Source organism: Xyrauchen texanus, chromosome 4 (assembly GCF_025860055.1).
Source record: "Xyrauchen texanus isolate HMW12.3.18 chromosome 4, RBS_HiC_50CHRs, whole genome shotgun sequence".
Taxonomy (NCBI): Eukaryota; Metazoa; Chordata; class Actinopteri; order Cypriniformes; family Catostomidae; genus Xyrauchen; species Xyrauchen texanus.
In genome coordinates this window covers 14,022,934-14,045,986 of record NC_068279.1, presented here as the reverse complement: position 1 = coordinate 14,045,986, position 23,053 = coordinate 14,022,934, and the positions used below count along the sequence as shown (strand labels likewise).

General features: G+C 39.9%; 1 protein-coding gene across 2 annotated transcripts in view; it reads right to left on the bottom strand.

Moving 5' to 3' along the window:
• Positions 1–6,805: 6,805 nt before the first annotated feature.
• Positions 6,806–23,053, bottom strand: part of LOC127638356 (moesin-like) — a 31,874-nt gene continuing 15,626 nt past the window's right edge. The window contains exons 2-14 of one of the 2 annotated variants that reach the window (XM_052119846.1): positions 22,121–22,204; positions 18,860–18,955; positions 17,980–18,102; positions 17,601–17,752; positions 17,040–17,123; positions 16,777–16,923; positions 16,521–16,617; positions 11,145–11,308; positions 10,111–10,241; positions 9,856–10,016; positions 9,490–9,582; positions 9,018–9,248; positions 6,806–8,362 (exon numbers count right to left, since the gene is read on the bottom strand). In XM_052119846.1, coding sequence (XP_051975806.1) covers positions 8,198–8,362; positions 9,018–9,248; positions 9,490–9,582; positions 9,856–10,016; positions 10,111–10,241; positions 11,145–11,308; positions 16,521–16,617; positions 16,777–16,923; positions 17,040–17,123; positions 17,601–17,752; positions 17,980–18,102; positions 18,860–18,955; positions 22,121–22,204 — 1,728 coding nt within the window. In that variant the 3' untranslated portion in view covers positions 6,806–8,197. Of the gene's footprint in view, positions 8,363–9,017; positions 9,249–9,489; positions 9,583–9,855; positions 10,017–10,110; positions 10,242–11,144; positions 11,309–16,520; positions 16,618–16,776; positions 16,924–17,039; positions 17,124–17,600; positions 17,753–17,979; positions 18,103–18,859; positions 18,956–22,120; positions 22,205–23,053 lie in introns of those variants that run through there. The other variant, XM_052119852.1, reaches the window with a different exon arrangement.

Sequence of the window (23,053 nt, the reverse complement as noted above, 5' to 3'; positions counted from 1 at the left end):
GGAGTCCAACATGAAGCAGGACTGGAGCTGGATCCAGCCGGTTCTGGTGACCTCAGGATAGGAGTCCCGAGGTTGAGACAGGGAAACAAATAAAAAGATGTAAGCATAGATGCCATTAAATTTATTGCAGAGTTAGAGATCATGATCACTGTTTCTGGTTTCTGGTTCCGGCAGACCCAACTAAAGCAGCCTAATTGTGGGTTGGAGGATAAATTAGGTGTATGCCTGGTTAAATAGATGAGTCTTTAGTCTAGACTTAAACTGAGAGAGTGTGTCTGCATCTCGAACAGTGTTTGGGAGACTATTCCATAGTTTAGGAGCCAAATATGAAAAGGATTTTGTGGATTTTGATATTTTAAAAACCTTCTTTGATATCTACCTCCTTTTGTGGATTTTGATATTCTAGGAACTATTTACAGGCCAGAAATTTTGCGATCTTAATGACCGTGATGGAATATAACGTGGTAGAAGGTCACTTTAAGTACTGCAGAGCTAGACCATTTGAAGCTTTGTACGTAGTTAACAGAATTTTAAAATTAATACGGAATTTAACAGGTAGCCAATGTAACGATGATAAAATGGGGCTAATATGATCATATTACATGGTTCTTGTTAGCACTCTGGCTGCTACATTTAGAACCAATTGAAGTTTATTTATTGATCTTGCTGGACATCCTCCCAGTAATGCATTACAATAATCTAGTCTTGAGGTCATGAACGCATGAATTAGTTTTTCGGCATCAGCAACAGAGAGCATATGCCTTAATTTAGCAATATTTCTTAGGTGGAAGAATGCTGTTCTACAAACATTTGTAATTTGATTTTCAAAGAACAGATTGGTATCAAATATAACACCTAAGTTCTTCGCTGTTGAAGATGATGTAACAGTACATCCATCTAGAGTCAAATTATATTTTTGCGGCTTATTTTTAGAGTTTTTTGGTCCAATAATTAGAACCTCTGTTTTGTCAGAATTGAGTAGAAGGAAATTTCTGGCCATCCAATCTTTTATTTCATTTATACACTCTGCTAATTTTGAGAATTGTGAAAAATCTCATCAGGTTTTGAAGAAATATAAAGTTGTGTATCGTCAGCATAGCAGTGGAAACTTATTCAACGATTCCTGATAATATCTCCCAGGGGAAGCATATACATGGAGAAAAGCAGAGGCCCTAAAACTGATCCCTGTGGCACTCCATATTTTACTTTTGTTTGGTTTGACAATTCCTCATTTACATAGACAAAGTGGTAGCGGTCTGCTAAATATGACCTAAACCATGCTAATGCAACTCCACAAATTCCAACATAATTCTCCAGCCTATTCAAGAGAATCTCGTGATCTATCGTGTCGAATGCAGCACTAAGATCTAAAAGCACTAGAAGAGAAATGCAGCCGCGTTCAGATGATAAGAGCAAGTCTCTGTACTGTGATGAGGCTTAAATCCTGATTGAAATTCTTCATATATGCTATTTCTCTGTAGAAATGAACATATTTGGGAGGATACTACCTTTTCTAGTATTTTTGACATAAACGGGAGATTTGAAATCGGTCTATAATTAGCAAGTTCTCCAGGATCAAGTTGTGGCTTCTTAATAAGCGGTTTGATAACTGCCATTTTAAAGTTTCTTGGGACATGTCCTAAGCATAGCGAGGAGTTAATGATATTAAGAAGAGGTTCTGAGATTACAGGTAATATTACAGTTTTATTTCTGATTATTTCAATTTTATCTGTAAAGAAATTCATGAAGTCATTACTCTTGTGCTGCGACGTAATATCTGGTTCTGTTGAGGCTTTATTCCTAACCAATTTAGCCACAATACTGAATAAACATCTAGGATTGGTGTGGTTATTTTCTATGAGTTTACTAAAATATGCTGACCTGGCAGCTTTGAGTGCGTGTTTGTAGCTACAGACATATATCAAATCAGTCGCGCATCGGCGGCTTTTCTTTCCTCTGTTCTTCAAAATATAATCATGTTTTGTGAAACGGGTGCCTTTGTGTCTAATTTCTTGTTATATATCTCTCTGAGAATCTTACAGGTCGCCTTCCACAGTGGGTGGTACATTAGCAAAATACTCTGCATGAAAAATCTGCATTTGGCTGGTGTTCATTTCAAACCTTGTTCACCAGAAGTAGGCTGTAAAATTCGGGAGAAAGGAAATCAAAACTGTCATTGACAATCGCACCCACACTTTATCTCTAGAAAGTTTTAAACACTCATGTGTTGGTGAATGGGGCGAAGCCACTTGATTTTTAACAAGAGCCATTTTGATTCGTTCAAAAATCCAAATGTCTGCTGAATATCTTTTTAGAAGTGATACCGCCTATCCAGCTCGGCAACAAGATGGTCTATGATGGCGATAAAAACAGTTGTTTTGATTTTGTCGTGGCCTGACCGCTCATAGTCAGGTTCAGTGGATTCATCCGCTTGTTTTGTCCTTTCCCTGTGTCTCTGTGTGTCCATTTTGTAGACTTGTTGGGACAAAGGTGGAGACATGTTTTTTGCATCACTCTCAAACTTGTCAAAATCTTTTCGTAGACTGGATACATAATCCCTCAAAGAGCTGACCAAATTAACATTTTCCGTTTTTGTGCTCCACTATCGTACTTTCTTTCGGACGTTTTGCCGCTATGCCATCTAGCAATAACAGTGATGTACATGACCCAAGTCACATCTATCCAATCACCTGCTTATTTTATTTTTTTTATGTTTCTTATGGGCCAATGAGGGTCTTTTTTGTTCACGCTGAAGTAAATTTAAAATAATAAAAACAATAGTCTGGCCAATCCGAGGCCCCTGCCCCTAGGCTGCAGCCTATGCACCCTGTGCGTTAATCTGCGCCTGATATGATATTTAAGTCCTTTTTTACTGTAAATCTACACTTTCACGTTCTGGTGTGGAAGTGACTGTCACTTTCACATTCAGCCACCTACTGGTTGGGGCTAAAATGTGGAGATTTATAGTAAAAAAGAACATGAATATTGATCTGTTTCTCACCCACAATTATCACATCGCTTCAGAAGATATGTATTTAAACACTGGATTCTTTTAGATAATTTTTATGCTGCATTTGTGAAATGTATTGGGCCTTTTAAGGTCTGTCACCATTCACTTGCATTGTGAGGACCTACATATATCCTTCAAAATATATTTATAAAACTCTTTATTTGTGTCCTGCAGAAGAGATCAAGTCATATACATCAAGTCATATACAGGCATGACGGTGAGAAAATGATGAGAGAACTTTCTTTTTTTGGTTGAACTATCCCTTTAATAAGACTTTTTATCTTCATTATGATTTCTGTACAATTGTACATCCTTTAAATTTTTTACTTCGTGCCAAAGAAAAATATCAAAATGAATTTAAATTAATGTTCATCATAAAGTATTAAGTATCATAAAGTATAAATTGCATTTTAATGTATTTTAAAATAAAATAATTTTAAAATTAAAATTGTAATAATAAAGAAAAAAATAAGCATCATGTCATAGACTGAGTATAACTCCACTGGGAAACTGTTTAAGGGGAAAACCATATTAGTTTAGGGTGAGAACTAATGTGACATAATATGGTTTATGTTGTTGTGTGTCCATGGGCTCCAGAGGCATTATGAAGGTCAGAAGGAAGGATTTTAGCCTTCAGCTGATAACAGCATCCTTCAATGGCCTTGTGAAACCTGGAATGTATTATTATTGTTTATTTATTGGCTAAACATTTGAAATCCACTGCTTACATGCAAACACTGCACATTTAAATTATTTGGACACTCTATAGCCAAAAGTACCCTAAAAAGGATCATTTGCTGAACTTAATTAATTGAGACAGTGTTTCCCACACACTGGAAATCAGTTAATTTAAATACAGTTTTACAGTAAACTCTACTCAAAAACCTTGTGAAGTGGAAACCTTAATAGATTTTGTAAACAAAATTAAATGAGACAAGCCAAAGTAACACAATTAAATCGCTTGCAGATAACGACTAGTGAGCAATACCGCAAAGAAACGTCATTAAAAAATTATGTTACCATGGCAACATTTTTGAAGAATCTGCATTTTCCAAAGAAATGCCCAGTGGGTGGCACCAAAAGCGAGTGAAATGGTGTCATAATCAGACAAGGATTTAAAGGTGAATGCTAGATAGAACCAGTCCCAAATTTCTCCCTACACCCTTGCAATCCTCCCCGAGTCCAGACTTTGCTGATGTAAGTGAGTGCAAAACCATGGGGTGCTAGTCAGCAAGTCCACGAGGATGAGTTATAAAAGTGTGCATTTGGGACAAACTTCAAATATTTAATCAGTTGACACATTTTAATACATTGTTTTTCTTTCAATTTTAGATTTAGATTTAGAATTAAGATTTAATCATGAACCCCTGTGATGCAGAGCGCACATGTAACAACAAAACCCCAACATTTTAAATATTTAGGGAACAAATAAACATGACTCCACTGGATGGTGCCATACAAGAGCTTAAAAAAAGTCAAATATAAAGAAAGGAGAACATACATCAATGACTCCTAAAAAAAAAAAAATCATATTTATATACACAGCCACACTTCAGGTACAGTATATTGCCGGAAGACCAAGCATTGCTAATTGAATATAATGGAACCTACAGCTATGTGCAGGCAGGTGTAGAATGGATCTCACAGGATTCTCCTCAACCACCATCTGTGTGCAGCATCGACCTGGATGATGCGACGGCAGCCATAGTGCGCCAGTACGCTCACCACACACCAGCTATTGGCGGAGAGGAGAGAGTAGAGTTATTGAGCCAATTAATGGATGGGGATAATTAAGAAGCCATGATTGATAAAAGCAAATGGGGGGAATTTGACCAGGACACTGGGGTTACACCCCTACTCTTTTCGAGAAATGTCCTGTGGCAAATGTGAAATAGTCAGAACAGGGTCCACACGGATCATTAGCTGTTAAGATGTTTTCTTTAGTGTCATCCCAATTTAACACCTTAAACCGATCACTTCCTCCCCTCAAATGTGTAAAGTTCTAGCCAATATTTCAACTTCCTTGTCATGACAACATAATGCTGGTGCAACATTGCTTACTTTCAAACAATGTTTGTGAAAAGGACACCAAGAAGAGAGGTGACTTCCTTGTTTACATGGATCTGATCAGGCATTTTGCCAGAAAGTTGTCTTAAATCAGTAGAACAACACTGTCTTTTTTTCAATTGTCTGCTGAAAAATGATTGATGTCCAATGATGAAAACAAACCAAAACATAATAAATGAAAGATGTTTGCGGTGGCTTTTCCTGACACCAGCTGTTTGAACACATGCTATTTTGAAGTACTGGCGCCACCCACAGGAATTACATCGGTGATGAATAACCACTACCATAAGTCCCACTACAAAAATTATGATTAAGAGAACTTTACAGATCAAATTATACATATTTTTCTACTGCAGAATTGATGTAAGCCATAGAAAAATATAAATATAAGTAAATAAATTTAATTTCATTAAACCCTCTGAATAGTCTCCTTCCAATGTCACGGTTTATATTGTAGGTGCCCTTCTCTAACCTTAATTTTTGCTTTTAAAAAATAATGGAATAGTTGAAATAACTTTTATGGTAAATCAACATTATCTCTCAGTATAATCAATTAATGAGTTAAGAAAAATATTTTGAAAAACTGAAATGAAATGTCTGGTTAATTAGTCACACTGGAAATGGAAATTCGAGTTGTTGAACACATTCCATTAAGAGATACAGTAGCCAACCCAGTACAGTTTGCACTATTCTATAGGCCTACTGCACATTTTGACAGTTGTAGATGGCAGTATACAGTATTCAGCATATGGTACACTTTTATTACATTCCAAACATCTCATTGCAGTCCAAGGACATATTAGCTCATTTTATAATTTAGCATATTTGAAGCAGAGATGTATTTATAGGATACATACAATCATGAGCATCTTACATTATTTTCTGAGCTCTTTAACACTGTTTGACAGATGTGTCCATAATAATCTACACAGGTCACTAAAAATTATTTAAAGATTAGTTCACCCAAAAATGTAAATTCTTTCATCATTTACTCATCCTTATGCAATCCCAGATGTGCTTGACTTTCTTTCATCTGCTGAACTCAAATTAAGATTTTTAGAAAAATGTCTCAGCATTTTTGGTCCAGACAATGCAAGCAAATGGGTACCAAATTGCTGAAGTTCCAAAAATCACATAAGGCAGCATAAAAGGAATCCATAAGACTCCAGTGGTTAAATACTTGTCTTCAGAAGTGATATGATAGGTGTGGGTGAGAAACAGGTCAACATTTAAGTCCTTTTTTACTATAAATTATCCTCCCTGCTCAGTCAATCTCAAATTTAACTTTCACATTCTTCTTGTGTTTTTGGTAATTCATTCTTCAGGCATATTGCCCCCTACAGGGAAGAGAAATGAATTTCTAGCAACAACAAACAAAGGATTAACTATTTATCTGTTTCTCACCCACACCTATCACATCAATTCTGAAGATATGGATTAAAACATTGGCGTTGAAGGGATTACTTTTATGACGCTATATGCTCTTTTTGAGCGTCAAAGTTTTGGCACCCATTCACTTGCATTGTATGGACCTACAGAGCGGAGATATTCTTCTAAAAATCTTTGTTTGTGTTCTGCAGAAGAAAGGAAGTCACACACATCTGAGATGGCATGAGGGTAAGTAAATGAGATAATTTTCATTTTTGGGTGAACTATTCCTTTAAATCTTAAGTGAGGAAATACAGTGACAGTAGAATAAATCATAAACAATGATGAGCAATTAATTGGTAATGTTTTTAATATTTTATTGACTGTTGCAATGAAAACATTTTAAGCAGCAATCTTTTCTGTGACTGGCTGAGAAAAAGCCACCTGCAGCCTAAGGGCAATACACATGGAATTTCCAAAAATGTTATGTTGCCCAAGTAACAAGAAAGCTATATAAGACCAGAACAAGATTAAAAGAGATCCATGTTCTTATATATAAAAACAGTTTTAATTATCCAAGTAAATCCAAGATCCAAATAAAGAATTAATTCTTCAAAAGCAGCTGGGGTCATGTCATATTGCTTCATGCAGCATACTGCTACATTAATTAAGATTACAAAAACAACTAAGGCACTACCTACAAGTACAGGGCTATTTAAAACGGCATACACTCTCTGGGTGAATACTGTTCAGAAATAAAGGGAGAAACTTAATCCAAAAAGATGTTAAGTATCATTCTGTTAAAGGATTCTTCAAAATAATACTGCAAAAAGGATTCAAATGCCTTAAAACAAAAAAACAGTCTCTTCTTTTTTATTATTAATTTTTTTTTATAAAAAGCTTCAAATAAGAATAGGATTTAAAACTAAACTAAAAATACAGTTTGATATTTTCTTTCTTTCCTCTTCAGTGGAAACGCACAGACAGGGAGTAGCCAAAAACCTGCAACTTAGAGAAACTACTTGATAAAGAAATTATTAACAGGGATCTCACGCAATCACTTTGTGTGAGATCACAAGCAACCCCCCCCACCCCACCCCCTCTCTCACACACACACACACACACGTTTTTGCTCTTATAGGCTGCCTGTATTGGCAGAGTGGTTGATGGGGAGGAGGTAGCCATAATCTCAGACATGTGCTTCAAACTATGTTGTAGATTTTTTATTAGGAAAGGCACAAAATGTTATGGCAGTTCCTTATGTTATAACACCATCACAATGGCACTGTGCATGTATATGATATATGAACTATAATGGTTTACGGTCTTGGCACATTGGCTCATGTCTGGTCTACTCTGTTCATGTCCTATCTCTCTGGAGATTTTTTTGGAATGTCATATATCATGACACTTGAATGCATTGATGCTTAAATTTCAACTTTAACTCCCTGTTCTGCTCCTTCAATTCTGCTGAAATGAAACTAATCAGCAAACTGTTAATATGTTTTCAAATAAAGAAGCTACATCTAGGACAAACACAATGTAAAAAAATAAATCTCCCTTATGGTAATGCAGTAACCCAAACAATACTGAATTAAAGGGACTGTGAATTGTGCAGAATGATTCAATATTTGGCTTTATTTTTCTGCCTGGACTGGCTGTTGGAGCTGTGAATTGTGGGTACTGTAGTTCCTCTGCAGGTATAATGTGAACGACAGGCTGTAGCTCCCCCTGCTGGCCTATTATGGACCATTACATGCACTCAAACTCATCGATACGCTGTTTGGTGTTTCCAGAGCGGATCTGACGAAGCGTCTTGTATTTGTCTCGCCCTGCTCGTACATTATCAGCATGGATCATGTCGTTCTGGGTCTTCTTAGTCTCATCACGAGCATTAGCAAGCTCAGAAGTAAGAGCCTGTCAGAGAGAGAGAGAGAAAGTCAGCTCAAGAAAAATTGTAGGGGGCTTTTCGATTTCACTCTGGAAACACTCTCTGTTGTATGTGTGCTAGGGGTTGCACAGACTGGTCGACTAGTTCTGCCACTAGTCATTGTGCTAGGTCTACCAACTAGTCATGCATCACATTGTTCTATACATGGCAACAGCAGGAGGAAAATTCCTCTGTCCAAAAACTGCATTCCAGTGTGACTGAAAGTTGCCAAATATATCTGGAATTTAATGAAGGTGAAAATAAAAAAAGTGTTCACGATCGATTGTGAATCACTCTGAAATTAATCAAGTGTTGGCCACAGTTTGACAGAAACAATAACCGAGGGGGACATTACTGTTTTTTGCACTGTTCATGATAATGCATGCAGCAAGAATCTGGCAACGAAAATAAGCATACTTTTCTTTCATATATTCTCTCTACTCACACACTCTCCATTAACACAACATTGGACATGTACGTTGGCTAGAAACCTATGGCCAGACACGTATGTTGGCCAGATGCTTTACATAAAGTAAACATTGACCTGGCCATTGACTAGTTTTCGGGATGACTAGTCGACTATTAAAAATGAGTTGTTGTGCAAGTCCTAGTATATACAGTACATGTAGTTTCCTCTCTCACCAGAAGATGTTTCTGCACTCGTTCGTTCTTCTCCGCTTCAGTCATGCGTTCCTCCTCACTCCTGTCTTTATAAGCCACTGCAGAGGTGAGTTCTTCACTGGCCTCGGCGCTGCTCTCATCACCCTCATCATTATCGTTTTCACTATGAACTGGCTCTGTGACATGAGCTGACACCACTTTATTCTTCAGCTCCTCTTTAGTCTTCTCCAGGTCCTCCTGCACCATGGTGGCCTACAGTGGACACACAGTACTGATCAACACACAAACCGCTGACAAATCTTGACACAGACTCACAAGGTGCCAAGGTACCAACCCAGGAACCATGCAATAAATCACACCTCAAAGTTTTTTTGTCCTAACCAGCTGAAATCATCAATATCCATCCAGCCATCTATACACTATATCCATCCAGTTCCATCTATCTATGAATCTATCTATAATGTCTGCTGAAATGAGAAGTAACCATGTTTACCTTCATCTGCCACTCCGATGCTTCCTCTTCTTTCTTCTTTTTGGCATCTTCAAGCAGAGAAATCTTAGAAGTTAACTCTGCCAGTTCAGTTGCCTGTATAAACACAAACACACACACATTTTCAGAGTTGCTAGGGAAACATATGTAATTGCAGTTGTCTTATATTCTGAGGTCAAACTTCATAACTATATTTTCGTTTCCATAGTTACAGCTGACTCAACTCTCTCAGAGATACTGTGTGCTTGCCACAGTAACCTGCCTCATGCAAAGCAGTTGTTTAGGTGTTGTTACGAGGTTGTCAGGGTTACAAGAATTTTGCAGCCATTGTGGCTTGTAATGTGTAGCTTGGCTGTCATGGTAACTGACCAGATGCTCCTGGTTCTTCATCTGGCTCTCAGACTGCTGCAGCAGAGCTGCTTTGGCCTCTTCCGCTAGGCGGCGCTCTCGCTCCAAACGCTCCGCCTCCTCCTGAGCGCGTTTACGCTCCTGATCCAACTCCAACGCCTTGCGTGTTTGCTCCTCCAGCTCTGCATATCAACACATACATATGGTACATATTAATGAGTGATTATTGATTATTAATGTATTAATGAAAGATAAGCAAATCTCACTCTATCCCACCCTGCTGGGCTTTTCTTGTCTGTTCTTCAATCTGTTTGAGTCTCTCCATCAGCTCCTCCTTTTCTTTTTCAATCTTCTCTTTTTCCTTTTCTGCCTGCTCTCTCTTCTTACGTTCATCTTCCAGCATGGCCCTGCAGTGCATGTGTGAGAGTTTTACATGAAAAAGACATATTTATTAGAGAACTGTATCCTGCCAAACATTGTGAAGCACCAAGCACCGCAGTGAACAATGAGCCAATCTAAACGTACAAAAAAACTATTGAGTAGGAGTGGGCAAAATGTTTTAACGACCCACTAACAGATTAGTGAGGTAGACCAGTTTATCTAGACTTTTTTTCTTTTCTTCAACATTAAAATTTTTTCAACCTAGTATACACACACAAAAAAAATAATAAATAAAAATATCAGAACGATTGAGTGATCTGTGCTTCCCTGCTCTTGAAAAGTACCAGCTGTCACTGGTACACACGACTAACACCTTTGGAGCAACTCGCTTTTTTCCAGTGCCTCATAGTAAATAAATAAAACTCTTAAAAACCTCCTCCTCTTGTGCTACATCTCTAAACAAATGTTAAATTATTCCAAGGTCCCAATGTGTCTTAATAAATACTTGAAACAATCACACTCAAATCAATAGAGCTCAAATGTGCACATTTTCCAGATGTCTGGGTTCCAGAAGTATTTTTTCCATTAATTTCTTGCATCATTTTTAGTGGGCTTTGTTTGCCACAGTTCTCTGATTGGTGAAGCGTTCTCTGCTGGACCATGTCTAAGGTAGTTGTTTGCCTGGAATTCTAATATCAAACACAATTTTTAAACAATAAAGTTGAAATAACTCAGACTAATGGCTTCAATGGAAGCATATCCCATCAATGAAGAACTTTGGAGCTCATGGTAGGTCTGTCTTTAAAGGTTTATAAGTTATTGTTGAAAATCTGTTTATCTATGAAAAAATTAACGGGATTTTTACTTCCAGAACCAGACTGTTGTACTCATTGACAGGAGCCTTTTTGTGTTGTTCCTCTCTCTTTCACCTTTCCATCTTTTTATGGTTCTTCTCCTCCTTGGCCTGTGCCTTCATCTGCTGAACCTCAATGGTGTCAGGTTTACGACGTCTCATATAAAGCTCATGGTTCCCCATGCACAAGGCAAGAATCCTCTTATTAATGCGTAAACGCTGGGCATAGAACACAAAGTCCTGCAGAGACAGAGAGAGTGTAAATTATACACACTACTAGTCAAAACTTTGAAACACTTGACTGAAATGATCTTAAAATCTTTTGATCTGAAGGCATATGCTTAAATGTTTGGAATTAGTTTTGTAGACAAAAGAACTACATGAAATACTGATTAATAAAATAAGTGATTTACCTCCATTCTTTCTTTTGTTTTGTTGATAAAGTGAAACAAATACAGACGTGCTGCTATAATGGAAAGCCTTTGGTGTACACTATAATTTCATCAGATTTCCATATTTGAAATGACATAGTTAAACATTACACCACACTACTGCTTAACACACACACACACACACACACACACACACACACACACACACACACGGCTATCGAAATGGGTACATTTCATAGACTTCTATTGTGTTTATAAAAGCCAACATACTGTTCCCTTTACAAAAAGCTTCACTAGGATGCTGCGCTTGCTAAAAGCCCTTTGGGAACAATCCTGCATTGTGACCAGCTATGAATGTGTGTTTAACATATCAATGAACATTGACTGGAATTTATAGCCTCGGCTGGTGAGATCATTGGATGCACCTGTGGCCAGGCTATAAATGGATGCGTCACCAGCGTGTCGTCAGATCCATTTTCATCAGAGCATACTGTGCTGTGTGTCAGAAACGTTCTTTCCTCTGCTAGGATTTACAATTTGTTAGGCAGTGTGCAGTGAACCTTTCTCCTTTCCTCTTTCTAATATATATATATATATATATATATATATATATATATATATATATATATATATTATATTATATTATATATATATATACAAAAAAAGAAAAGAAAAAAGATGGAAAAATGTCGGAGAAGCAAAACAAAGGATTCCCTGTCAATGTTCTATCACTGTCAGGGACACGCATCAGTTTTGTTTTGTTTGTTTGTGTTTGGGAAGAGCATGCTGCTCTCGCGTTGGGGCAGGGCGGGTGTATGCATCGCGACCTACTTTCGGTCAAAATGCTTCGCGCTCACCTTGCTGACTTCCGAGAGCCGGCACCCACACTTCATTAGTGGGGCTCTTGTATGGAACTGGTTGAGGAGCGCGAGACGGGTTCGTCCCTTTCGCTCGCTCTCTCTCTCTCTCTCTCTCTCTCCCCAGAGCCGGCTGGTCCTTCCAGTGATCTCGAAGCGTGCTCCGGCACCTCTTCTGTTCATGAGGGGGACAGTGATTCTCTTGAGTCTGCGGACTTTGAGTTACCCACATCCGAGCACTCCAAACATGACTCAAACGCTCCAAATTAGAGGACAGATTTCTGTCTGGTGGCCAGGGGAAGGGAATGCCTCATCAGTCCCTTCCCTTCTTTGATGACCTCCACGGCGAGCTCTCTCGTTCGTGGAGGACGCCTTATACCTCTCGCGTTTAAGTGCCCTTGACGTCGTTATATTCGACTATCGTGGGTGCTGAGGCGCGAGGGTATTACTGATGCCGCCGGTCGAAGAGATACTTGCGGTCACGCTGGGTTCGGCATCATCACTCAAGAAACCCACTCTCCCCACTAAGCCATGCAGGACTACCTCCATTCTAGTAGGGAGGGCTTATCAAGCGGCAGGTCAGGCTGGTGCTGCGCTGCACACCATGGCCGTGTTACAGGCGTACCAGCCTGACCTATTGAAAGACCTGAGTGCGGGTGCAACGCTCGACGAAGAAGCCTTTTCTGAACTTCGTCGGGCCACAGATTTATCTCTCTGTGCGACCAAGCAGACAGCTCGAGCCATTGGTCGGTCTATGTCCGCTTTAGTCAGCACGGAGAGGCATTTATGGCTTAACCTTTCGGGCATCAAGGATAAGGACAGAGTTTTCCTACTCGTTGCCCCAGTTTCGCCTTCTGGTCTCTTCGGAGATGCCATGAATACAGTTATCTCCAGATTCCAGGAGGCGAAAAGCCACGAGAAAGCCTTCGGGCAGCCAACCAGTCCCGCACCGACTCTGCTAGGCAGAGCGTGGCGAGTCGTGCTCCCCCTCGTAAAGACTGGGGACAGGCTCGTCGCCCTCAGCAACCCCTGAAGCAGGACCTTAGGGTCGTGATTTCTAAAAGAAAGAAACCCTGACGGTCTTGTACCCAGCCTAGTGGGGGTAGTTCCTCTCAGGACGGGGCGCGTGTACCATCCACTTCGGCCCTCCCGATACACTCACGAAACCTGTTCACTCCTGCCGCCTTTGGTGTTTTGAGTGACAGAGGCTTCCAACAAAGAGCTGAGTGTACCGTTGCTTCCTGCCTTTATCCAGGACGCGGAACACTCGACATCCCCTCAAAAGGAAGTGTCGAAATTGATACCCATCTCAGAGAACCTGGCAGCGTGGAAACTTCTGCTAGACATTTCTATGTGGGTTCTGAAGACAGTAGAAAGAGGCTACAGAATTAAATTTGCTCACCGCCCTCCGCGTTTCAACTGCGTGGTTCCCACTACCGTGAAACCGGAGCAGACAAGTCTACTGTGGAAAGAGCTGCAAAATCTCTTGGTCAAAGGGGCCATGAACGTGTTCCCCTTCCAGAGAAAGAGTCAGGCTATTAAAGCAGATACTTCCTGGTCCCAAAGTCGTCCGAATTTAGATCTTTGAGGCTTGAACCGCTCTGTCAGGGTGTTCAAGTTCAAGATGCTAACTGTCAAAACGGTTGTGTCTCAGATCCAACATTACCATTGGCTGATCACAATCGATCTCATGGACGCATATTTCCATATTGGAATTCTGCCACAGCACAGGAAGTTCCTGAGGTTCGCGTTCGGGGACGAAGCCTTCCAGCATCGGGTTCTTCCGTTCGGCCTAGCCCTATCACCCCGCACATTCACGAAATGCACTGATGCAGCACTGGCTCCTTCGCGACTCCAGGGCATCCGCATTCTGAATTATCTAGACGACTGGCTGATCTTAGCGCAGCTCCAAGAACTGGCAGTTCAGCACAGGGATATTATCTTAGCTCATCTGGTTTCTCCGGGTCTGAGACTCAACGTCAAAGAGCGTTCTCTCTCCCACCCGTGGAATCACCTATCTGGGGGTTATATGGAATTCGATCACGATGCGGGCACAGTTGTCTCCCCCTTGTATCATGTCCATTCAGAACACCCTGAGCAAATTCAGGCTAGTTCAAGGTTGCACTATTCACCAGTATATAACAAATACTAGGTCTCATGGTGTCTGCGTCCACGGTGATCCCTTTGGGCCTGCTCCATATGAGACCTTTCAGCTGTGGCTAAAAGCCAGGGGATTTCATCCAAGGGCCAGTCCCCTAGGGCTAATAAGGGTTATGTGCCGCGTGCTTCGTTCCCTTGCTATGTGGTTCAGACCCCGGTTTCTTACTTTGGGTCCCACTCTAGGTGCGTCTCGTCGTCGCAGGCTGCTAACGACAGACGCCTCCCTGATGGGCTGGGTAGCGGTCTTAAGTGGTCGTCCAGCTCAAGGGGATGGGAGGGTCGTCAGCTCGGATGTCACGATCGTCAGCTCGGATGTCACAGTAACTGTCTCGAGTTGAAGGCTGTATTTCTGGCCATTAAATACTTCCTCCAGAGGCTACCATGTCTTGGTGCGGGTGGCCAATACAGCGGTAGTCTCTTACATAAACCATCAAGGAGGTCCACGTTCACGTCAGCTAAATTTCTGGCACGTAGGATTCTCCTTGGGGCCCAGGGCAAGCCCCTGTCACTCAGGGCAGTTTATATCCCTGGATGCCCGTATGTGGGAGCAGATTTACTGTCCAGACAGAAAATACTGAAGGGTGAGTGGAAACTCCACCCCTAGGTAGTGGTTCTCGATGATATCTCTCCTCGACGGCTCGCCTTGGGCGATTCCGGACAGGAGGGACAATATTTCATCCCTGGCCCGGATTGTGGAAACTTCATGTTTGGCCCCTGAAGGGTACCAACTGAGGGACACAGGGCTTTCACCTGAGGTTATTGAGACCATTCTAAGTGCTAGGGCTCCCTCCACTAGAAGAATCTATGCCAATAAGTGGGGTGTCTTTGAAAGATGGTGCAGTTCACATGATGCAGATCCAGTTAACTGCCAGATTGTTTCAGTTCTGGACTTTCTGCAGGAAAAACTGTCAGCAGGCTTATGCCCCCCTACTCTCAGGGTTTATGTGGCCATCATTTCGGCCATCTCTGCAGCAAGTTTGTGATGCGGCAGGCTGGTCCTCTCTGCACACATTCATCAGATTTTATGGTTTAGATGTTTATGCTACTCCATGCTCTTACGTCCTTGAGTCGACATCTCAAGCTCATGTCTGAGACCTCTCGCGTTCTTGTGAGCACACTTCACAACCGTAGGGGTCCGGACAGCCCCAGTGCGGCGTCGTGGGTATTTCATTCCCAAAGCGCTTTTAGCAAGCACAGCATCCTGGTGAAGCTTTTTGTAAAGGGAACGTCTCGGGTTACATGTGTAACCCTTGTTCCCTGAAAAAAGCGAAATGAGATGCTGCGCTTCTTTGCCGCACTGGGATGTCCCAGGACTGCTCTTCAGAAAAAATATCTGATGACACGCTGGTGACGCATCTATTTAAAGCCTGGCCACAGGTGCATCCAATGATCTCACCAGCCAAGGCTATAAATTCCGGTCAATGTTCATTGACGTGTTACACACATACAAACTTAGAAAAACAGTTTTTATACAAACACAAGCTGCTCCTAGGCCACCTACACTTTAAAAAGTTTTGGGAGACCGCATTTAAATGTGGGAGAGAATACCCTAAAATAACGTTCAAAGTGTGTATGTAATACAGGACTGACACCTGCAATTGCGATGACTGACAAGTGCAGCCATAGCAACGCTGCAGCATCTCGAGCCTGTGAAACATGAATGCCACCAGTTTAACGCACTTTTTGTTTGCTGTTTTTGAGCAAAGAGATTTTCCACCACAGATGTATTATCATCCAACAATGTTTAGTTAGCTACCATTGACAGAATTACTGTATTTTGTTTATGCTTGTCTAAACAGCTGCTGTTAAACAGCGTGCACGCTCTTTAAGCTTTATTTATGAATTGAATTTCCAATTGAAGATATCGCCCCCAAAGGGAATCTTTTTTAGATGTATTTTTATAACATACTTTTGAGGAATTTTGTCCCATAGTTATACCCAAGTATGCAAAATAACGACCTTCCACTCATCTAGACCCTGCTCACTGAGAATTCAGAAAGAAACCATGACAAGTCAGACAGCAGGACAATGCGTTTGACCTACCGGGGCTTTTTTATCAATCGGTTTGATGACAAATTTCTTGTCGTTGAAAGAAATGTTCCTGATCTCACTCCAGGGGAAACCAATTTTAGGCGTCATCCTGAAAAGAGAGGAGAAGATAAGGTAAGTCAGCTTTTTGTTTTTCCACAGTAATAAATGTCAGATTTTGATTGGATATTCATTACGTTTCTCCACACTTCCTAACTAGTGAAGTGCAAGTTCTACTTCTCAATTATTTTTAAAAGCACAAAATTGTTACTTGTCATTCTGCTCGTAGATGTTTAGTCCCAGGGCGTCCACTCCCAGCCAGAGCTCTGATCCCTTCTTATTCTTAATACTAAAATAATTCACGCCGTACATCTCCAGATCCTGAGCTATCTTAAGATACTCCATCATCGAGTCCTCTCTGAAACACACATACACACGTTATCACTCAGCCTGGTGTGTGTGATTGACAGGGTCACTGCAATCAGCAATACCACAGAAAAGAGCACATTCCAACAGCTGTGTGTGTGTCTGTACCTCAACATGCCCTTGTGCTCCTCATGCCAGACCTGAATTCTTTCCTCCCATTGCTCCTTATTCAGCTTGTGTTGCTCCAGAACTCTGCAGATAAAATTACACACACACACACACACACACACACACACACACACACACACACACACACACACACACACACACACACACCTCTAATACGTTATTAAAGACAAATAAAACATCTTTTTAAATGCATTTTAATTCCATAATGTGATGCAAGTAGAACTAAATATTTAGTGGGAAATAATGTAAAGCGGAACTTCATTTTATATTCATTATTCAGTTATGATATTATTGGTAAATATTATTTTTCTGTGTGGTCTTCATATTTAGAGGCAGAGAAAGATTTTGAATGATTAAAATATAATTACAAAAAACTTTTTTATATATATATAATGGGCATCCATACATTATGCACACAGACATTGCTTAAGAAAACAGGGTGCATTTTTATTTAAAATTGTCTTTAAATTGCTCTTTGTCAGACAATTTCTAACCAGATCACTGTCAAATTCAGAAAAAACAACACACACACACACACACCTCTGTGGGAGCAGTTTTTCACTGGACAGGTATCCAGGTGTGTGAGCATCTTTGTTGTAGTCTGTGTATTTGGCCTGCACTGCGTAAGACGCCAGCAACACAGCAGTCTCAGGGGGACAGTAGATATCATCATTCAGGATCCCCTCTTTCACCTAAAACACAATAAGCAGGCATGCTTTAATGTTTACCTGTAGGTGGATCAAAAGTGCAATTCCCTCGCTGACCACCAGATTGTACTGTTTCTCATTACCACCTTATGAGACATTCATAATTCATTTCTGTCCACTCTCATGCACACGTTTCTTAAGGAATATCCAAGCCCATACCACATGTTAGGTGATGTACTAGAGAGTCTACTACAAGAAACCCATATACACACCTGAAGGAAGAAGAGTCTTTGAGTGGCCTCTTGAATCAGCTCCTCGGAAACGTCTTCGGGGTAAAACTTCCCCCGGAATTTAAACAGCAAAGGGCTCTCTTTGCGGACGTCCTGAGCTGTGACCTAGGCAATAAGGAATAGCAAAGAATTGGTCACCTTAGTTTGACAGAGTCATTCATTCCATCTGCCTGTCAACATCCTTCATTGGTCACTTACTGTACAAATGAGCTTTCATCCCTTTTCTCTGTCTTATTTTATTTAACCTGGGACTTTCTCGAAGTGTACGTAACTATTAATATCTAATTCAGACATACCATACACTTTTTTTTTCCAATTTGGAATGCCCAATTCAAAATGTGCTCTAAGTCTTTGTGGTGGCGTAGTGAATTGCCTCAATCCAGGTGGCGGAGGACGAATCTTAGTTGCCTCCGCGTCGGAGACCATCAATCCGTGCATCTTATCATGTGGCGTGTTGAGCGCGTTACCATTTAGACGTAGCGCACGGAGGCCCGCGCTATTCTCCGCGGCATCCACTCACAACTCACCACGCCCCACCAAGAGTGAGAACCATATTACAGCGACCATGAGGAGGTTACCCCATGTAACTCTACCCTCCCTAGCAACCCCCATATCATACACTTCTAATGCTTTTATATAAAGCTAATTATAATAACTACAGACAAACCCTAATCCTACCCCTAAAATAAATCTTTTTGCATTTTTAGAATGAACCAAAAACATGATTTAATTTATTTACATATTTTTCCAATTGAGAACATCCCTAATGTCAGATTTAGCCCACTTCAGTGGACAAAATTAACCCCAAAAGTATAGCTCCCACACACATACATACAGTGCATGTGTATGTGTTTATACACACCTTCTTGTTGAGTTTAAGCCAGGTGGAAAAGCCTTTGGCATCCTGGTATTGCAGTCCAAAAAACCACACTTCTCTCAAACCAATGGTTTTCACCACCTATAAATATATCCAAACATATACACAAATATCTTAAGCACCAAGATCAAATATTTTATACATATATATTTTAACAAACTGGTGTTTACACAAAAGTAGTTATAAAACACTCATCCACTAAACAGAATTTGACATATGGTGTGTGTGGAAAGGTAAGAGAGGTTTATCTTGTTGACTTTTAATAGAGTAACCTGAGAATGAGCGAGAAGGCTTAGAAGCTCAGATACACCCCCAAAGACATCAACTATGGCGAGAAAAAAGGACTTGGAAGAGGAATGCTGTAAGAATTCTAGAAAGAACTGATGTAATCGACTGCTAATCTAATTTAGTAGTCGAGCTGAAGTCTTCATCTGTCTGTCCAAGTAAACAATTCAAGCTACAATTATCGTGGTCTTATTTTGATTGCACAAAAATCGGACATGTACGATTTCAATTAGACAAAAGCATTTACATAAGATTTTAAAATACTGAATTATTGTTTTAGTCCGACTGAAATCAAACTTTTAAAGTGCATGTAAATTAACTGACTGAACAGTTTATGCACTTGTGTTTATATTTTGCACTTTGGTATGGGTCCTGACTCTTTAACATTTAAAAGCTTTTAAACATGATTAAACTGCCCTTACCTAATAATGAAGCTGCGGTGTTCATGCAGGCAACATTCGTTTGAATCTGACTTGCGACTTTTCCCAATCCTGTTCTTGCCCCCCCTCCCTAACATTTAATTTCCTTTCTAAATAAAGTGTCAAAATTAAATACAGTAATTTTGGTTTAATGACATATATTGCATTAATAAACTGCAGTGTTGTACCTTTGTCTTTTTGTCAGATTTTCAAATACTTTTTTGCTTCAAATTAAAAAATGTAATAATACGGTTCCTTGCGAACGTCCTGAGCCATAACCTAGGCAACAGGGAATGGCACAGAAATGGTCACCTTGTTTGAACAAAGCCCTTCATTCCACCTGCCTGTCAACATCCTTCATCGGTTTCTTTTATCCAAGAGGACATCTTCAGCCAACCCTTAACCTACCCCTAAAAATTTGCTTTTTGCATTTTTAGAAGTAACCAAAAACATTATTTTATATTAAATGCTTCCTTTTTCCAACTGAGAACATCCTTAATGTCCCTAAAAGGAGGTTTTGTCAGATTACGTTTGCTTCAATGGACAAATTTAGCCCCAAATTCTAGCTAAGCAAACCCAAATCAACGTTTATAGCAAACCAAAGTTTGTAAAAACGTGGTTCCCTTTGGAGGTGGTTGGTTTGGTTCATGGCTTAGAACTATTTTAAGAGGGATTTTATGAATCCCTATGGAAGAAGTGAAAGACAAAATGCTTCTGGAACAAAGACAGCTTAAAAAAAAGTGGTCAGGCATTCTTGCACTCTACAGATAGGGTAACAAACACCAACTAGTGCTGCCGACAGTATAGCAACTTGGTGACCTTTAGCTTTCAGAGGGTTGGAATGCTGTGAATGTGAGGACACTGAATCCTTCAACTGTGATCCAGAGAGAAGACAGTCACCATTTCCAATCAGCAATGTGTGTGTGTCAAACATTTTTGGTGAAGGTGTTGTTAAATGCTGGCGGAAGACTGGACCAACCAGACTGTGTTGCATCTGAAATGATGTAAGAAAGTTAAACACAAACAGAAAGAGTGGGAGAGTGAGGGAGAGATGAGTTGAATAAAGCAAAGGGAGAGATAGAAAGAGAGGAGATCATCTGTGTTTAAATATGATTAGTAAACAGAGGGAGTGAAGATTCTCACATAAAAGTGATCCTCTCTCTCTAGCATCATGCGGTCTCACAGCTGGATGGTCAGCACAAGAGTTTTAGGACAGTCAGCAGGAAGTTGTGAACAGTGTTAATTGTCACACAGTTGTTTTTGTCTTTGTTCATATGATGGAAAGCCTGTGAATTGGTCTCCATCACAGGATTTTAATGTGTTTAATGGACTTCCTTATTATCTTACTCTGACTGAAATGGGTACAAATTTCACTCAGCAAAAATAAAACGTAGTTTAGGATCATATGGAAAACAAATAAAATATGTGTCAGCACAAATTATTTCAAGGTCACCTGTGCTTTCGCTTCATTGTCTGTGCAAATGTAAATGCAATATTTTAAATATACAATATCACGTGTATGTTTTGGATATAGTGGATAAATCTTATTTCTTACACAGGGCTCTGGAATGCTTGATTCTAATTGGTCAATGGCGCCATCTAGCTGTCTGATATTTCTGAAAAACAACCGTACATCTGAGAATTAAGACTTATCAGACCGGTCATCCGGGTATTGCAAGTCATCTTTCCTGCTTCTGGGATCACTGTACCATCTCTACAATTAAGCTAATAAAACATTTTCACCTCAAATAAATGTTTCATGGGCATTTACTTATTTATTTGGCTGATCTTGTAGTTGGCTGGATAATGAGCAGTCAGACGGTCATTGCAAACTGATGCAAAACTAGAGGTGGAATTCAGCTGTACATCAAACAGTATGTTTTAATTAAATGTGTCTTTTCCATTTCATCTTCGCTATCATTGACGTAATAAAAACAAAACCTGTCAAACAACAATTTTGTCTTATTCCATTGATGGTTGTGAAGCACTTGCATTTAACTACAGAAATAAATAGATGGACTAAACTGGAATAAAGTACAGGCCTTACTCCTTTCCGATCCCTTTACCTTAGCTCAAACTGAAGACTAAATACTGCAGTGGTGATAGGTCTCAGCAACCTACACAACTGCCTGACGAATGAATGGTCTGTGTGTGTCAAATGTTTGTATGAGAAATTAAAGGTTACTCAGGCACAAAGCTGCCTATTATCAAGTTTAAGAAAGAGCAGCTTTATCAGCACGGCAGAGTGACTAGTAGAGAGGAAGAGGGAATGAACAGAATTATATAATGAGGAAGAAACAGAGAGATGCAGAAAGTGTCAGAAAGAGAAAGGATGGGTGGTGAAGGTAGAATTCCCCCTGAATAAGGATTTCCAGTTTGTGAAGTTCCTTAACTTTAACACACACACACACACACACAGAGAGATTCTGAATTTCAGCATTCAACAAAAGAATGAAAGAAAGAAAGAACAGGTAAAGTAAGCAATGGAGAGAATAACAGCAGCAGCATATATTACCCATACATGCATAACAAAAATACACACCTGGTCAAATAACTGCTTCCCTGTGGTGCTGGGTTGGATGGCAAACTCCAGCTCTGCATCCATCGTGGTCACACGAACACTGATCTGAATACAAAAAAAAGAGAAATTATAACAAATATGAGGGAATGAATGCACAAACAAATTCCCTCTTTTTAATGGGCAGCTTACACATCTTTAATATTTTGTTTTTTCTGGAAAATCCTAGAAAAACTCACAGACCACACTATTAAGGAGGCAGAATGTGTGTGTTCAGTTAGGTGTGATAAGCAAGTTTACATGCTTAAATGTATGTGTGTGTGTGTCAATATGTGCTCCTAAGTGTAGCGTGCCATTTTAACATGATTGATCACGTTCTGGAAGTCTGGATAAGATAAAAACAATAGAAGGAAACTGCAAGAGGGAAGAATGGAAAAAGATACCCCCCTTTCTGTCTCTTTTATCCCACCCCTGCCTCCACCCCCACAGGATATGGGTGACCATGCCTTCCAGTAACCATGGAGACACATTGAACAAAGCTCAATTCCTATTAGCTGTACAACTACAGCCAATCAGAGCACACTTCCTATTAATCACAAATCATTCAGCAAATTGTGTGTATTATTTCTCTTTATGGTGCAACTCCAGTCATTCACAATTATGCATTTGTAATGACAGATGAAAGTGTCCATTACTAATGACTTATCAGAAAATAATGCGATTTTGATTATAGGAAGAGGCTTATTTAAAGTTACCACTATACATTTTATTGTATTCTTGTTTTAATTACTACAGCAAAGTAAAAATTAACTACAGTTCATTTGAAATACTGGTTGTATAAGGAAAAATTCTCATTCCTATGTTTTATTTATTATTACAGTCAGATTGGCATGGTGATGAACATATAAAGCTTTTATACTGGACTCTATTGTTTTAACAGGTTTTGACTGTGTGTGA